Source organism: Ilyonectria robusta (assembly GCF_021365365.1).
Source record: "Ilyonectria robusta strain PMI_751 chromosome Unknown BGZ61scaffold_41, whole genome shotgun sequence".
Lineage (NCBI taxonomy): Eukaryota > Fungi > Ascomycota > Sordariomycetes > Hypocreales > Nectriaceae > Ilyonectria > Ilyonectria robusta.
The window spans coordinates 123,389-140,184 of NW_025764475.1; the positions used below are offsets into that span (position 1 = coordinate 123,389).

A 16,796-nucleotide genomic window follows, 5' to 3' on the forward strand; every position below is an offset into this window, starting at 1 on the left:
TGTATGAAAAAGGCCGTTTTCGTGGTCGACAAGGATCGCCCTCGGTCAAATGCAATCTAGGCTCAAATGAGTCAGGCCAGAACCATAAACCTGGCTCAAAGACCGCTTCCACAATAACATCTCTTCTACGGGCCCCTGGCCTTGTTCGAGAGGATGCCTTTCGGAAGTCGCCATCGTAGAAACCCCATAGCTAGATAGTGAGTCGTTAGTCATTTAATTACAATCACCCTCAAATAGAAAACATAAAAGCCGAGCCGTGCGTATCTTTTGGGAACTGATATGGACTATATGTTTTGACTATTGGATAGCTCCTATCATCTGTACACTAATTGCGTTGCTCCCTCAGCGTTTACCGTAGTGACGGAACCTTGACCTCAGCAACGGAACGTCCGAATCGGAACCAATGGCAAATGAGTCCGAAAATGGAGATGAATGCAAATAGTCCGAATGCCTATCCGTTTGGGATGCCGCGCTCTGGTAGTCGTGTGTGGATCTCGCGGCTTGCCGACAGGCACAGACACCGCCACAATCATTCCTTCCCATAGACAAACGTAGTTCTAAAGCCTCTTCAAGGAGTTTGATGGCGCAAAGAATACCGTCCTGGCAATCCGCAATATGGCGTGGGCAAGCTCGCATAGCCGAGGTGTGGCTCCCATAACCACAGGCAACGGCCTTGGAGCGGCCAGAGCCCAGAGATCTTGATCGCCGCATATTGTGGCAAACACCTGTAGTTCGATCATCATTCTCACTCAGCGGCAACTCAACCTCCGAATCCGAAACGATAGATTCCTCCATGCTGTCGGTTTCGTCGTCTGTAGAGTTCCGAAAATCACTATCTAGATTCTGATGAGCGTTGTACATGGGAAAATGAGATGGGAATATAGATGGTCGTACCCGAGTCGTCCGTAACTGAAGCCTCCATGTTTAGCTTTGCTTTGTGGCCCTTCAGATCCATTCTTTCTAATTATTGCTCGTAGACAGGAATTTCAGCAGCCCACAAGGCAGTGAAGGATTTTTATAAGCCAACTAGTCTCAGTTCACAGGTGTCGTCATGAGACTTTCACTAGTTAGCCAAATATGTACTTGTGGACATTTTTTTATGTCTAGCGGGGAGAGGCACCGCTTGACAGCTGGAAGTTGATCACACGACTTCGCCCAAAAGTGAACAATAAACTAGTAGCTGGTAATTCAGAGCCCAGATCATTACCTTACGTGAGTTAGTTTTGCATTGGGTACCATCTCCCGCCCATTCAGGTGGTATTTACTAGTCGTATTTCCTAGAAAGCTGCTTAGATAGACCAATAACCTCTGATAGCACACATATCAGTAAATTTGATTGCATTATTCGGTTGACATCCCCACCCAGACAGTTTAGATAGCACGAGTATGGAACTACTGAGATTCATTATTTACGCGGTTCTCAGACCAATGGCATTAGGCAGAAACTATTTTGCACTATCGAGCCCTTTTCTGAGGTTCTTTGCTAAAAGGCTTTCGTTGAAACCCAGTCGTTGAGCGCTGCATGCTCGTCGTACGATACATTTCCCAATCTTTCCATTCCCGCTGAAAGTTACGAAGCGTGGAGTTGAGCCCAGCAGTGTGCAATTCAATCAGCGGTACAATGGGTAAGACCTCTTTAATTAAGTTGTCCAAGTATTCCCGCTCGTTTCTCAGCCTTCGATTTTCTTCAGCTAGCCACGCTATATGCACCTGGGGCGAGTCGATTTCTTTTGATGACGGATCAGGAGGAGGTGGTGCTGCCCTGTCAAAACAATGAGAAATGCGTTTTATCCAGCCTCTTCCCTCCATAATAATTATATATTCAGACCAGACATTGAGAGAGCAAGAAGGTACATGGAATCAGTTATTAAGTCGGCATGATCTAAATACGATGTTGCTATGTGCATGCTGAACGAGCCCCGTGTCGTTTTATAAGCTGCAAATGGACCTGAAGAAACCGCAAGTGTCCTCAAACAGCCATATATATGGGATTACATCAAAATGCATACTGTACGTTTACGGAACACTGGTATACTGAAAAATATTCGTCTATTGGCTTATTCCATCTGCAAACTGAGAAGATTGACACCTTTGGTCCCTCGACGTGTAGGACCCACCAACACTTGGTGCTTCGCCGTCTGTGGATTCAGCCATGGCTGTCAAGATGTTGGTAGAAAACATCCCCGATGAGGGAGAATCTGGTACAAAGTCCTCGTGACATGTTTCGGCCGACTGTGGCAGAAACAAAGAGTCGAGATCAAGCTCCGTGAGTGAGACCCCTCGATGCTGGACGACCCGGTGTCTCAGCGATTCAATGAGCCTTGTCTGGGCGTGGATGATTTGTTGCTGGCAAGTGATTTGTTGATCATTCTGACGTTTCAGCACAGTTTTCTCGTGTGTGAGCTTCTTAATCTCCCAGTCCTGGAGCTTTACACAGTCCTTATAGTGCGTTAATTCTCTGCTAATCGCCTGCACCCACCAGAGAGTTTGAGGGCCTAGGCTCGCGCCCCAGAAGCTAGAACTTGTCATCGTCGGAGTGGCGGTGTATTACGATCTCTAAATCTCGATCGATACAAGTAGACATATTAATACAAGCTTCTCAAGCACTGTTGATCTCAGCTTAAGGCCAGATCTGTTTAGGTGTCGGGTTTGAATGGCCAGAACTTGGCTTCCACTAACTGATCTGTCAACTTTCAGCTCTGACAGTAGTATTCTATGTACTGTGTGGCAAAATTGGATCTTTTAATACCAATCGTGGACAAAAATCAAATTCGGTATTGTTCTGCTCCTGCTGGGTGGATGTACAAAAGAGCTTGGTAAGAATTAAGAATTGTGCAGCAACCGCTCCTCTACAAGGTTTTATTTGATACAAACATGAGTGAGAATATCGACCACGTCCCAATGAGTCATGATGACACGCGACAGAGCGCCAACGAAAGAAAGTTACTAAGAAGAAGTTGTAGGGAATTGCTGGCAGCTCATATCAGTAAGACAACCCGCCAATATATTAAAGTATCGCGGCTGACACTTCAAAGAGGATAGTGTTGGGCTGACAATCGAGCCCACAAAGGTTCGATTGGCGACCAAGAAAAGCGATGGGTATTCTTGGATTCTACGTTCATCAGACGATGACCACTTATTTTCTAAGAACCTAAGTGAGCATGGAATAAGTGTCTATCGAGAACTAATCTCTGGAGTTGGCCAAAGATTTTATGCAGTCCCTTTCATCGAAACAACAAGTATGCACCATCTTCCAGACGAATCCCAAAGTTCTGGCTCTTCGACACCACTGGACCTGGCGACTGGCCACGTTGAGTCCGACATTTCTGATCATTACGCCGATCAAAAATATTGGCAGTTGAATCAAAAATTACAATATGAAACTGTGGAGAGAGAACGCTTGGAAGGGGAGCTTATGTTGGCCAACCGCCAGTGCGAGTACCTTGCCCGCGCGCTCAATAAAGCAAAAGTGAATGATTCTATTATTTTCAGATGCCTTGCTGTAAATAACGAGGTCATATCGCTGGTAGAGGGCTTGGGTAAGGAGTGCGCCGAAGCCATGGAATTCAATCCCCTTCCGGATTCTTACTCCCCATTTTAGAAAGTCCTTCACTTATTTTATATATACGATCGGATTCCCTAACAACATTACGTGATTTACTATTTGCAATTTTTAAGGAGTCTCCTCCGCTATGTAACCGTCTTGATGGATCCGATACGGTTAATTTGATCAAGGCAATAGTGTTTAAAGCGATGATGATGTCGATGATTTCTTGGGCCTGGATGGACCGGGCCGGTTAGAGAGGGGTTTTCTGACACCCCCTCTGACTAAGGTTATGATGTCAATCTATCAGAGGTTTCGTAATACAGGGTCATCTTCCAACACGTATTCAAAAGCTCCGATATCCGGATCATCTAACCTCGTTTGGTAGCTAATATGCAGGTCTATATAATGGTGCCGTTCCTGGTCTCGTCCGGCCCTCGTCTGGGCACGGATCTTGATCTTGAGGACCAACAAATCACTCAGGGTGTCAAGATCCGGCCATGCCGAGCGCCCTTCTGCGACAAAATCAGGTCCGATGGGCACGTGCTGTACACAAGTGCATGCCCCAGCGCCAACGCTAAACCAAGTAGAGAGATGCCAAGATCCGGCCACGCGGAGGAGTGGTTTCGGAGTTACGGTCCATGCCCCTCCGTACCGAGGCAGTGGCTAATTACGCAATTGCTAATATGGTCGTGGGGTTACTAACTGCTTGAATTTGCAAGTTTGGAGGGCATGCTGGCTCAGACCCGATCCTGCTTGGAACACACTCGGGTCTTTCTATCCCACGCTGTGTGCATGGCTTGGAGGGTTCAATTCCGCACGGCGTTTTCATTCGAGTTGGCACAATCCTTGATCCTTGCATCCTGCGCACATCGGTTAAAACATGGTAAAACTGCTCAGCCGTACCAAAGTATCGGGATCATACCAATTGCATAAAAAGTTCAAAGCGGCTCGCAAGAGGCTTTCCTCCACATTTTGTCATCACACTGATCCTCTGTCGAGAATTAAACATGTCCCATATCAACCGAAACCCCGACAACGGCCTGGTATCAGGTACAAGGCAGACGAGAACGTCGCCGATGCTCAGGAACGACCACGAGTACCAGTTTCGACCGGCCCAGCAGCAAGATATGTCCAACGCAGCCGGTCGATCTAACACCATGGCGTGAGTGTGTGTCACCACACTCACTGCGGCGACTAATCGAAGATATAGGGTTACTCCAAACCTTTCCAGCTTCTTGAAAAAGATGGACGAGTCAGTACTTGCCGATCTGTTTTTCAACGCAAGTATCTTTATCACTGACTAAGAAAAAATTGCTAGGGACCAAAAAAAAGACCGAGAACGTTGGGAGAAGAATTCCTCTGAGTGGGACGCTAGGTAAAACTTGCCCCTGACCACAGAGTAGAAAGTGTTCTAACAAAAATAGAATGGCGCGGCTAGAAAAAGCGTGAGTGGCAAAGTCCATTGACGAATGACTATGCAGAAGTTAACTTTCACGCATAGGGCCGAAAATGTCCCGACAATGCATGCAGCAATTTATACTATCGTGGATAAAGCTCCATTCCAGGACCAATACCGGCGATCGGCGTAAATTGGGAGAGGCATTTTCATCTAGGAGTAGGAAACGGGAGTTGTGGACTGGGGCATGATTGAACATTGAGGGGGAAAGATCACGGCGGGGGGGGGGGGGGGGTTGGTGTAGCTACAAGATATTAGGATCACCCAAAGTAAATCTAGATCATTAAGTCTTACTGTACAGTATAGCTCACCAATTTCGGAGTTTCTCTTTTCTTTTTCGCACAGTTCTGGCCTAAGGCAGCTTAAATTAACTGTTCTTGATATTAAACGCAGTCATCAACACCATTCGGTGGATGAGTTATCAACAACATGGACAATGCTCAAGCGATGGTTTTTACAATTAGATGCTTACGATGCCGAATATCAATTGAGACAATGTCAGCCGACGACATAGAAACTCGGATGGTTAAAATTGCATACAATCTGTTTTATTGTTTCAAGTGCGCCAAAGTCACTGGTCATCCAAACAGACGAGAGGGATAAGATTACTAGAGTGATCTTCAATTTCTACAACGCTCTAGACTCTGATTCAAACAGCTCAGGGAGGTGCTTCCTAATTGAAGGGAGTGTTGTGCGAGTCTTCAATGCAACTGAAACTCCACCACCCCCCAAGCCATTCATTCTCCAGACTTTTGGACCACCGTGGTATTCCCTGGACGTGGTGTTCCGAGTACGGTGTTGATCTAGATTGGCATTCTAACACGGTATGTCAGACCTTCCTAAGAAAATCCATGGTAGTCACCTAAAGACTCACCGCAGTAGCCTTTCCCAGGACTTCTCGAGTTGATCCACAGGGAACCCGCGTCACACCGGTTGAGTATCCGCCTGGCCATTTCGCTTGGTGACATTGTTCTTGGACCAGATATGATCTGTCACCACACCTTCCACAAAGGAAAAAAGGGTATCCATTCTTCCTGGTGGTGGCCAAGAAACGTCCACCGATAGGGTTATCCTCCGGGGCTTGAAATTCCGGGTTTTGATCAACGACACCAGGGCCTGGCAGGAGGGTCGACATCTCTCGCTTTCGTATGAGTAAGGCACGGCTTTGAGAGGGCTTGTGGATCATTTTCTTGCACTGAGGTGTAGGGACCTTTTTTAATATCTTAGGGAATGGTCCATTTCCTGACTACCCCTTTTCCCTGCTGTAGGAGCGTGAGGCATCTCTCACGAGACACCTAAGAGACACTTATGGACCACAATTTTATTTTCAAAGATTAGACAATTGACTTATGTGTTTGCTTAGCTGTTTGGGCTCTTCTCTTATCCAATCCAGCGCATCTCGGCAATTTCTATGGCTGAGGAAATGCATCGAGTCAGCCTCAGGGTACATATGGCGAACCGATCGCACACGAGGGGTGTCTGCATTACATGCTTTGATTGTTGCATTCCTGTATTTCGGTTTCATAGCACTAGGGTGATGTAGAGGAAGGACTGAGTACACAAGCTACCAATGGATATTTCAAATCGTGTTTATTCTTCTACTCAACTACCCTCAACCAGTTGATTGGTTGGCTCCCTCGATAGAGTACGTTTCTTCAAATCGATTCTGTTTCGATGGTCCTTCCAAGCCCAGCCCTCTCTTTCTTTTGGTTGGCTTAGTAGATCCATCTCCTAAGACCGGGTGTTCTTCGCCCGAGAGTAGTTCTTGGGAGGCTGGCAGCAAAGGAAGTAAATTCTGTGGATCTGCAGGCAGTGCTACGTCCGAACCGTCCATTTCGTTCAAGTCCTTCAATTCACTCTCCAGCCTGTCGATGAGCGTTCTCTGTACGCTTACAAGGCGATTGCCTGTTTCTCGGAGATTCACCTCCTCGGTCAATCGAAGTTGAGCCATTCGCCACCCAGTCATGGCCTCGGCTAATTTTGCTTGTTCCATTCTGACCGCATACTGCGCGTCGTCCCGTTCTCGTGCGAGTCTGCTTGCACGCCCCTGCCATTCGCTAAGAGAACGACATAGATAGTCAAAAAGAAATTGCTGATTTTGTGAATCGGATTCTGCCATTGAGAAACTTCGGTTCGCCATGACGCGGGTCGTGTCTTTCGTATGGGACCATACACCAACGGGATGACAGCTCTTTTATAAATTAGTTTCAGTTAAATTTAAAATAGCTATGTATAGAGCCGTTTCCAGTGCAAACTATTGTTGCCTGTAATAATTCAAGTCAACTTTTGGAACTGACATAGCGGACAAGTAGGATGGTATAGGGTAGGAAGCTCCTCCAATTTCCTGTACCTGTACCCTCAATAGACAATTGTGAGCATAAGCAGCACCTAGTGGGAAGAATACTGAAGAGCTGAAAGTGACTTGGGAATCCATTTCCTCCCTCGGTGATTCCTCCGCTGCTTATGCTTTACCCCGTCAAGTGAGTGTATCTTGACTGAGAGGTCCGCTCTTGGTTTGAGAAAAGCTTCATGCTTGGCCGAAAATGCTTAGGCTTTCCATTTCTAACTTCGTACAGAGTGACTTTGTCCTAAATATTAATAATAATGCGGCTGCATAACTATCTCTCTGAGGGGTGTTGTGCATATCCACTCGGAGTGCTCAGATCCACGTTATACTAGCTCGATCGCAATATAAATCAGAGCCCCATGGAGAAGGGTTGAGCTTGAATTCCAAGCTGACACCAACACCACACTGTCATATTCACAGAATACCAATGTAAGGACCTTTATGTAATCACTAGTCTTATTAAAGATTTACATACTGATAGCGATAGTTGACAAGATGGAAGGCCATGTGTTGGGCTTAGCCTGGCAGATTCGTAAGCTGGCTGGTGAACCGGACCTGGCATTCCAATACTTGCAACGGTGGATGGATTCCTGTCAAGGAATCTGTGACCGGGTATCTTGGATAGGAGGCGAGACTTATGACGAGAATAACGAGGTTCTCTCTTACCGGTATTTTATCTTTTTTGAGGATAAGCAGGTTGGGTTAAGTGAGTTGGCGAAGAAGCTGCAGCGGATGATGGATGAGACCGGTATGGTCTATGGTGATGCGTGCGACGAGCTGTGGCCGCCTTTGGTGCAAACATCTCTACTCACTCATACAGATACATGGCCGAGCTTCTTTAAGCGTTGGGCGCCTCCAGTGTATCCCAGAGCTGCAGACCGGTATGTGATCAGACGTTGTCGAGAAGTAGAGTCAGTGATAGAGAGTCACTTTCCCCAATACAAAGGGCAATTCAAGAGAGACCCTCATGCGGTGGATCTGGATCCTAGCAGTTGGAGAGGGCAGCATGACGTGGATCACCGCCTCGTCTTTCTTCGAGATGTCTCAAGTCTAACTTTTGCACACGTTTCTTCTTTTTGTATGGTATGCAGACAACAATCAAAGTGGTGATCGAGATTTACCAAAAGAGAATTTTCCATGTTTATTCCGCCAATGTTAAGGCCATTGTGCCGTAAACCAAGTCGCGTATCAGAGCCCAGCCTACGTCAACCTTCTCGAACTAGCCTCGTAATGCCCTCCATAACAAAGCAGAGGAGTCATCGTGGAAATAAAGGAACAGTTCCTCGTCATGAGAGTCTCGATGCATCATCTAGCTTGGTTCTCTCCTATGTCTCTCCACCCATTAACACCCATCAGACAGTGCGGGAAGATTCATTTTTCCATCTCAAAATACGTTCAAACCCAGATTCCTCATTATCTTGGGCTACGTTTGGAAGTCTGGGTTGTTTATCCAGTATGTCTTGTGCCATTCTCGCGCTATTGGGGTCGGTTAGGCGTCGGAGGGTTTGGGAATCCCGGTCAGAGCCACTGGGGCAACCTTCCATGGCTCCGAGCTCTATCCATCTAACAGTTCGCTCCTCCTGAGCTTCCTTGACTTGTTGGACCTGGCCTCGGCTAGTACCAAGAAGTTTGAATGTTGCATCCAGTATATCTTGTGCCATTCTAGCCCCATTAGGGTCGGTTAGACGGCAGAGGGTTTGGAAATCCCGGTCAGAGCTAATAGAACGTCCTTAGTTTTGGCAACACGACAAACCAGTCAGTGACTTACCACATGGAGGGAGGCGTTCTTGTCGGGCATTCAACCACAGCCACACTATTATCCTATTTGTCCATCAGTCTCTATAACAATGGTGAAGTCAAAGCCTCTTACATCAAAGCCGCGGGGCACGATAATTGGTTTGGCAGGGAGAGAGTAGGACAACCTAGCAGCCCAGGGAGGATAATTAAGGAGAGAGGCTTGGTTTCTATATTACAGTTTCGAGCATAAATAACTTCCTCTTTACAACACCCTCCCAGATTGAAAATATGCCCCACATAGTGTTAATTATGAGCTTGGCTACTGTGTACATCCGCAATAGCCTTTGGTGACTCAGGCACGACCCCATAGGTAACATCATAGATATGTATCGTTGGGTTGAGAAAATGTGGAAAATTTAGATGATTGGCTCGCTTATCTGGAAAATTGTTCCTCCGTTGATTGTCTGTAAATACATCCGTCTCCCCACCTTCGAAATGTCTGCTCATACCGGCAACGAGGCAGATCATGACAGCAGGCAAATTCGGACAGCGCTAGGGACGGACCGTCCCGGTTTGATTAGAATATTTTCCCCTAAATAATACTTGGAGCCTTTAACGCTCCTGTGTTGTGGCTGTTGGGCAGCTCACAATCCGTGAGGTGTACATGTTTCCTAATCCAATTGGAACACAGAAAATGCAGGCAGCCACAGCACAGCCGAGCTTACCCCTCATCTAATTTTGACAGTTGGGCTGAGATAAGGACCTTTCATACTCACCCAGAAGGCACATGGGTTCATCGCCTGACGACGATGGAGGTGCTAGGAGTTGCTGCCAACGTCATCGCAGTCGTTGACCTATCCATCAAGGTCGCGTCGCTGTGCATCCAGTACGCCAAGGATGTGAAAAATGCCGCAGCCGATATTGAACGACTCAAAAAGGAGGTTAACAACCTGAAAGGAGTTTCCGAAGCAGTACAGGAGTTGCTGGATAGTCCCAACGGCGCGAAACTCGAGAAATCACAGAGACTAAAGGATGGCCTCGACAACGGTCTGTCGCAACTTAAATCGCTGAAGCTAAGGCTTACACCTCGGACGTCCCGTAAGGCGATGAGCAGAATAGGCCTTCATGCATTGAAATGGCCATTTCAGAGCAAAGAGGTGGACGATTTAGTCGGGAGGCTTAGGCGATACGCCGAGACAATCGATCGGATTCTCCAAGTGGAACAGACGTAAGATTCCGTTCACATTGCTTCCGAGCACACTCTAATAGAGATGCACTACAGGGGTATCCTTCTCCATATCGACCAAGAACTACTCAGCATCGACCAAAAGACGGTACTCAATAGACTTCCTATAGCTACAGGGGCATCTTTTGACTCTCTCGCCGAAGAACATAACCCGACATGCCTGCAAGACACCCGAGTCGACCTCCTCCGGCAAATACATGAATGGGCCAAAGACCCTTGTGCCAAGCCTATTTACTGGCTCAATGGCATGGCTGGAACGGGGAAATCTACCATATCCCGCACTGTTGCTCGGTCTTTCGCTGCGTCAGGTCACCTCGGCGGGAGCTTCTTCTTCAAGAGAGGAGAGATCGACCGAGGGAGCGTATCCAAGTTCTTCACGACCGTCGCTGCCCAGTTGGCGGAAAGAGAGCCTGCTATCGCACCACACATCAAGGCTGCTATTGATGCTGATCCTAATGTTGCTGGCAAGGCGGCACGAGATCAGTTTGACAAACTTATCATGCAGCCACTGGGCAATATTCCCCCAGGCGCTCGGAGATTCGTTACGCTGGTGCTTGTTGTTGATGCCCTTGACGAGTGCGAGCGGGATGAGGATGTCAAACTTATGATCCATCTCTTCTCTCGCACTAAGGACCTGCAGCTTCCAAAACTAAGAATTCTCATCACGAGCAGACCAGAACTGCCAATTCGCCTAGGCTTCACCGCTGTGAAAGGCACATATCAAGATCTTGCCCTTCATGAAATACAATCTGGTATTATTGAGCATGACATCTCTGCTTTCTTGGAGCATGAGCTTGCGAAAATTAAGATTGAGTACAACTCGTCTGTGTCTGCAGATCGACAGCTGCCCTCCGACTGGCCTGGGGAAGGAAATATCCAACTTCTCGTCGAAATGGCCATTCCGCTCTTTATTTTTGCTGCCACCGTGTGCCGTTTTCTTGCCGATCGCAAATGTGGCAATCCCGACAAGCAATTGAAGGAGGTTTTGCAGCTTCAAAGAGAAAGTCAGATATCACAACTCAATGCCACATATCTACCTGTTCTCAACAGGATGATTGAAGGCTTGGCCAACTGGCAGCGGGATAAGGTGATTGAGCGGTTTCGATGTATCGTAGGCTCTATTGTTGTTCTAGGGAGCCCCCTCCAAGCATCCGCCCTCGGACGGCTTCTTGATATACAGAAAGAGATGATCGATGACCAACTGGACCTGCTTCATTCGGTCCTGAGCATCCCTTTATCGGACCAATATCCTGTGAGGATGCTACATCTCTCCTTCCGCGACTTCCTGGTGGACCCTGAGAAGCGGGGCGAGCATCTCTTCTGGGTAGATGAGAAATTGGTTCACAATCATCTGGCGATACACTGTCTTCGCATTATGAGCAAGCACCTAGAGACAGACATGTGCAAGCTGGTGCAGCCAGGAACAAACCGTGCATCGATCAATACCAAACGCATCGATTTATGTATCCCACCAGAAGTGCAATATGCGTGCCTTTACTGGGTTTACCATATACAGCAGGCAGAAATGCTTATTGGTGACGATGACCAGGTATACACATTTTTAATGCAACATTTCCTCCACTGGCTAGAAGCCATAAGTTTGATTGGAAGGACTTCAGATAGTCTCAACATTCTCAAAGTCTTACAGTCATCTTTAGTGGTAAGCGGTGGTTAGGTTACAAAATACAAGAATATACTAACAATCTTACAGCTAGAAGAGGGCAGGAAACTTGGAGACTTTCTCCAAGATGGTTTGCGATTGATCCTCGCTAACAAACCAGTAATTGACTCAACACCTCTTCAGATCTACTCCTCAGTTCTTGCCTTTGCGCCGAAGAATAGTGCTGTGCGAAAAACGTTTTTTCAGGAGAATCAGATTCCTGAGTGGATATCCCTTACACCAGAGCCTGAAGACAATTGGGACCAATGCCAACAGGTCCTAGAAGGCCATACAAGCTCAGTAAGCTCAGTGGCATTTTCGCCCGACTCGAGACTCGTGGCCTCGGCCTCTGACGATCAGACTGTGCGACTTTGGCGTATCGAGGATGGCGCATGCATTCAAGAGCTTAAGGGCCATACGCACTGGGTAAGCTCAGTGGCATTCTCGCCCGACTCAAGCCTCGTGGCCTCGGCCTCTCGCGATAAGACTGTGCGACTTTGGCGTATTGAGGATGGTACATGCATTCAAGAGCTTAAGGGCCATACGTATTGGGTAAGGTCAGTAGCATTCTCGCCAGACTCGAGCATCGTGGCCTCAGCCTCTCACGATCGGACTGTGCGACTTTGGCGCATCGAGGATGGCGAATGTATTCAAGAGCTCAGGGGCCATACACGCTGGGTAAGGTCGGTAGCATTCTCTCCCGACTCAAGCCTTGTAGCCTCGGCCTCTCGCGATCGGACTGTGCGACTTTGGTGTATCGAGGATGGCAAGTGCATTCAAGAGCTTAAGGGCCATACGCACTCGGTAAGCTCAGTAGCATTCTCGCCCGACTCAAGCCTTGTGGCCTCGGCTTCTCGCGATCGGACTGTGCGACTTTGGCGTATTGAGGATGGCGAATGCATTCAGGAGCTCAAGGGCCATACAGCCTCGGGAAAGTCAGTGGCATTCTCGTCCGACTCAAGCCTCGTGGCCTCAGCCTCTGACGATCGTACTGTGCGACTTTGGCGTATCGAGGATGGCGCATGCATTCAAGAGCTTAACGGCCATACGCACTCGGTAAGCTCGGTAGCATTCTCGCCCGACTCAAGCCTTGTGGCCTCAGCCTCTCGCGATCGGACTGTGCGGTTTTGGCGCATCAAAGATAGCGCATATATTCAAGAGCTCAAAGGCCATACGGACTCAGTAAGGTCAGTGGCATTCTCGCCTGACTCGAGCCTTGCGGCCTCAGCCTCTAGCGATCGGACTGTGCGGCTTTGGCGTATCGAGGATGGCGCATGCATTCAAAAGCTTAAGGGCCATACGGACTCGGCAAACTCAGTAGCATTCTCGCCCGACTCAAGCCTTGTGGCCTCGACCTCTCACGATAAGACTGTGCGGCTTTGGCGTATTGAGGATGGCGAATGCATTCAAGAGCTTAAGGGCCATACGTACTGGGTAAACTCAGTGGCATTCTCGCCCGACTCGCGCATCGTCGCCTCAGCCTCTCACGATAAGACTGTGCGGCTTTGGCGTATTGAAGATGGCGCATGCATTCAAGAGCTTAAGGGCCATACCCACTACGTAAACTCAGTGGCATTCTCGCCCGACTCAAGCCTCGTGGCCTCGGCCTCTCACGATAAGACTGTGCGACTTTGGCGTATTGAGGATGGCGCATGCATTCAAGAGCTTAAGGGCCATACGGACTCGGTAAACTCGGTGGCATTCTCGCCCGACTCAAGCCTTGTGGCCTCGGCCTCTCACGATCGGACTGTGCGACTCTGGCGTATCGAGGATGGCGCATGTATACAGGAAGTACATGACGTTTTTCGCCGTCGCCTTCAACTTCACTTTCGCGATTCACTCCTGCTGACAGATGTTGGGGCCATCTCCATTCAGAGCCCTGATTTATTCATCCAAAATGCCACTACATCCTTTACTGACTGCCTCTCTGGCATTGGAATCAGTGAAGATAGATGCTGGATTACGTGGCAGGAAAAAAAGTTGTTTTGGTTACCAGCGTCATTTCGCTCTGGATGTTCAAAGGTGTCTGGATCATCTGTTGTAATTGGCTGTAACTCAGGAAGGGTGATTTTTATGAAGTTTCGACCTAGGGTTCTAGACTCATATAGTTAAGTCCTTATGGAAACCAAAATCTCTCTTTTATCCATTAGCTTGCGAATTCAAATATTCAGTTATATTAATGTCCCATACCTTACTACAGCATTCACTATACTCTTACAGTGCACTAACTCTTCATTTCAATTTTTGTATCTTTGCTAGACGAGGTCGGAGGGTCCGGAGAAATGTATCCACATCGCAACGCCGACTTCTAGAACCTTCAAGCCACATATAGAATGCTGGACCTAAGCACAATTATCTACCTGCTAGTATGACCGATGTTGCAGATTCCATCAACTCGTGACCTGGTAAGCAAACGGGGTACGCAGGCTGAGACTCCTCGCTCCCGGAAGTTGAAAGATCAGAGTTCTGAGAATCGCTCGCACCATCAGTTGGCCAGTCGTTAACAGTCTCGCTCTGATTCATAGTCGTCACCACATCGCAAGGCACGGCCTGGTTGTTTCTCGCAGATTTGCTGTTGGCACCGAAGAGCCACACAGGGCACCTGCCCTAAACTCTTCCTGGCATTCCATGGCCTTCCGTGACCTTCTATGGCCTCTGATCACGTGAGCATCCCAACGCCATTGTTACACTAGCATTTCAGCCAGTACTGACGAAAAAAAAAAGTTCAATGAAGCTATTCACCAATTTAAGTGAAAATGAGTGATTGGAAAGCAGTGAGAGACTATAGCCTTTAATGCCACCTAATGCCAACCCGAAATTGATTGTGGTGACGTTTGCACGCTTAGATTGGGGATACTTGGCTAGGTAGCCCTTGAGGCTTGGATTCCCTCTTTGCTGGGATCGACAAGGGGGGCGCAGGTGTACCTCAGTGACTTGAGCAAGGTACTGAGGACACTGGCTCGCACTGTCGTTGTGGGGCATTAATTTCTTAGAGGAATCCCTGTACTTGTGGGTACTAAAAAGTACTTTTGACATTGGGCCAGAAGTGGCCGATAGTGCGCATTTGTAACTGATACCATGGCCCACTTTTGACGCCTCGGGAATTTGCAAGGTAGACCTTTGTGCCTCAAAGTTCCTACCATGAACTTGAAAGAGAGACACTGGGTGCAAAGAGGAAGTGTTACGACCCAGGGAGATCAACCGGGTACGAACGGGAAACGGCGGAGCTCGGAACGGAACAAACAGACCCCGGTGGAAGTGGTGTGTGGTCGAACTGGTCGAACGAGAGCGCGTTCGACCATGATCGACCAAGCAAATCAGAATAGTATATAGCTTCACTCGTTTGCACTCTCCCATGTCTAGACAGCTCTCCAGCTTTCAATACAATTTGATTACTCAAGAATATATCAGACGTGATACGCAACCCTACGCTCAGCACGCTACGCCCCGTCACAACTGCCAACATAAACCAATCAGGTTACGGTTTACTAAGTTGAGAACCTTGACCGTCACAGGAAGGTATTTATGCTCGAAACTGTACAGTGACCTCATAAGGAGCTGCCAACCATTTGAAAAGCTACTGACAGAGAGCCTTGGCCCTCGGCCAACACAAACAAAGGCGACAAGGGTGAGGTGGACCAGTAGTTCTACCAGGATACTCAATGACCAAAATTAGCCTCAAGGCAGCCTGCAGACTCCGTAGAAAGGACGAGAAAAGAGGGAATAGGAACGAGAACAGCTAATTGGTTATATTCGGTGGCTGTATTGATATTCCCGCCACTGTTCCATCCCGCCTCTCATGAGGAAGTGCATCATCAGCTTAAGTCAATATTGATCTGTAATTGACCACAAGTGTCCAAAACGGCCACTTGTGGTTTTGATTTGATGGAAGGGGATCTGGTGAATCAATATACCAAAAAATGATAAACTGCACTGCAAAATGAAGAACCAAATCCAGCGTTGCTAGTCTTCTCCCCACGGCATGGAGCTGGAGAAGTTGACTGCGTCAGGATGTGTCAAGTGGTGATCGACCGTGCGTTTACAAGGTGCTCACTGTGCAGGAACCGGGCACAACTTGTGACCAGTTCATACACAGTGTATATGTATACCTAACACGTTGTAGATGCACTGTATGGTAGGCGATAACACTCGTTACTCGCAGGTGGTCGCTAGGGTACCTCCGTATTTGTGCTGGGAAGGCCTTGGCCTGTGTCATCTCGTACCGCAAAAGCAATACATCCTAATTCGCGGTTACGCGGAAGTAATTGTGCCATCTATGATCACAGCACGGCAGTGTGCCCCAACTTGTCAGTGATGCTTAATCAGCAACCACTCTAACCCCAGTTGCCAACAACCCTCCGTTGCACGCGTCGAAGCCACGCAATCAGGAATCTTTCCACTCTTGTTAAGCCCAAGGACGAACCGTCCCAACACGCCCGCGCAATCCACGAACACAACCGCGATGAGCAGCAGAACCCCCGCTGTTGCTCAAAAACGAAGCCGCACGACGAGCAGCCAAAGAGGGACCTTGCTATGGAACAGAGCGATGCCCTAGATCCAGACGAAGACACCAGCCGACCTATCGACCGACGAAGCGAGCAATCCCCCCGGATAGCGATGCGGCGCAAAGAGGAAAATATCCACCGCTCGATCTGGTCACGCATTCTCCCAAAGCGAGATCAGAGCCGGAAGTAGAACCCGAGTCCGATCACGACACCAAGCCCAAGAAGCGCGTTTATGATCATGGTCGCAGGGTAGATTTCGGCATACAGAAGATCGCCACGTCTTGGAACATCAGCAAAG

The 16,796-nt window shown here is 48.2% G+C and overlaps 6 protein-coding genes across 6 annotated transcripts; 2 read left to right on the top strand and 4 right to left on the bottom strand.

The window, feature by feature from the left end:
• Positions 1–342: 342 nt before the first annotated feature.
• Positions 343–955, bottom strand: BGZ61DRAFT_485893 (uncharacterized protein; the record flags this gene model as incomplete). The annotated part of the gene is made up of 2 exons (XM_046249774.1): positions 343–836; positions 895–955. 2 exons carry the CDS (start codon positions 953–955, stop codon positions 343–345), a joined length of 555 nt encoding a protein of 184 aa, XP_046095648.1.
• A 1,094-nt stretch (positions 956–2,049) lies between these two features.
• BGZ61DRAFT_485894 (uncharacterized protein) lies at positions 2,050–2,529 on the bottom strand (the record flags this gene model as incomplete). Its single annotated transcript, XM_046249775.1, has 1 exon — positions 2,050–2,529. One exon carries the CDS (start codon positions 2,527–2,529, stop codon positions 2,050–2,052), a length of 480 nt encoding a protein of 159 aa, XP_046095649.1.
• A 2,158-nt stretch (positions 2,530–4,687) lies between these two features.
• Positions 4,688–5,209, bottom strand: BGZ61DRAFT_465357 (uncharacterized protein). Its single transcript, XM_046247572.1, has 3 exons — positions 4,866–5,209; positions 4,758–4,799; positions 4,688–4,709 (listed from the first exon to the last, which is right to left on the bottom strand). Exon 1 carries the CDS (start codon positions 5,200–5,202, stop codon positions 5,032–5,034), a length of 171 nt encoding a protein of 56 aa, XP_046095650.1. The 5' UTR covers positions 5,203–5,209; the 3' UTR covers positions 4,688–4,709; positions 4,758–4,799; positions 4,866–5,031.
• A 1,406-nt stretch (positions 5,210–6,615) lies between these two features.
• Positions 6,616–7,143, bottom strand: BGZ61DRAFT_485895 (uncharacterized protein; the record flags this gene model as incomplete). The annotated part of the gene is made up of 1 exon (XM_046249776.1): positions 6,616–7,143. The coding sequence occupies one exon, from the start codon at positions 7,141–7,143 to the stop codon at positions 6,616–6,618; it is 528 nt and encodes a 175-aa protein (XP_046095651.1).
• A 2,461-nt stretch (positions 7,144–9,604) lies between these two features.
• On the top strand, positions 9,605–10,784 carry BGZ61DRAFT_523562 (uncharacterized protein; the record flags this gene model as incomplete). The annotated part of the gene is made up of 2 exons (XM_046252593.1): positions 9,605–10,315; positions 10,370–10,784. Coding segments are annotated over exons 1-2 (834 nt in total), but the record flags the coding sequence as incomplete, so codon positions are not given.
• A 2,775-nt stretch (positions 10,785–13,559) lies between these two features.
• BGZ61DRAFT_370404 (WD40-repeat-containing domain protein) lies at positions 13,560–14,105 on the top strand (the record flags this gene model as incomplete). Its single annotated transcript, XM_046242021.1, has 1 exon — positions 13,560–14,105. A coding segment is annotated over one exon (546 nt), but the record flags the coding sequence as incomplete, so codon positions are not given.
• Between the last annotated feature and the right edge of the window lie 2,691 nt (positions 14,106–16,796).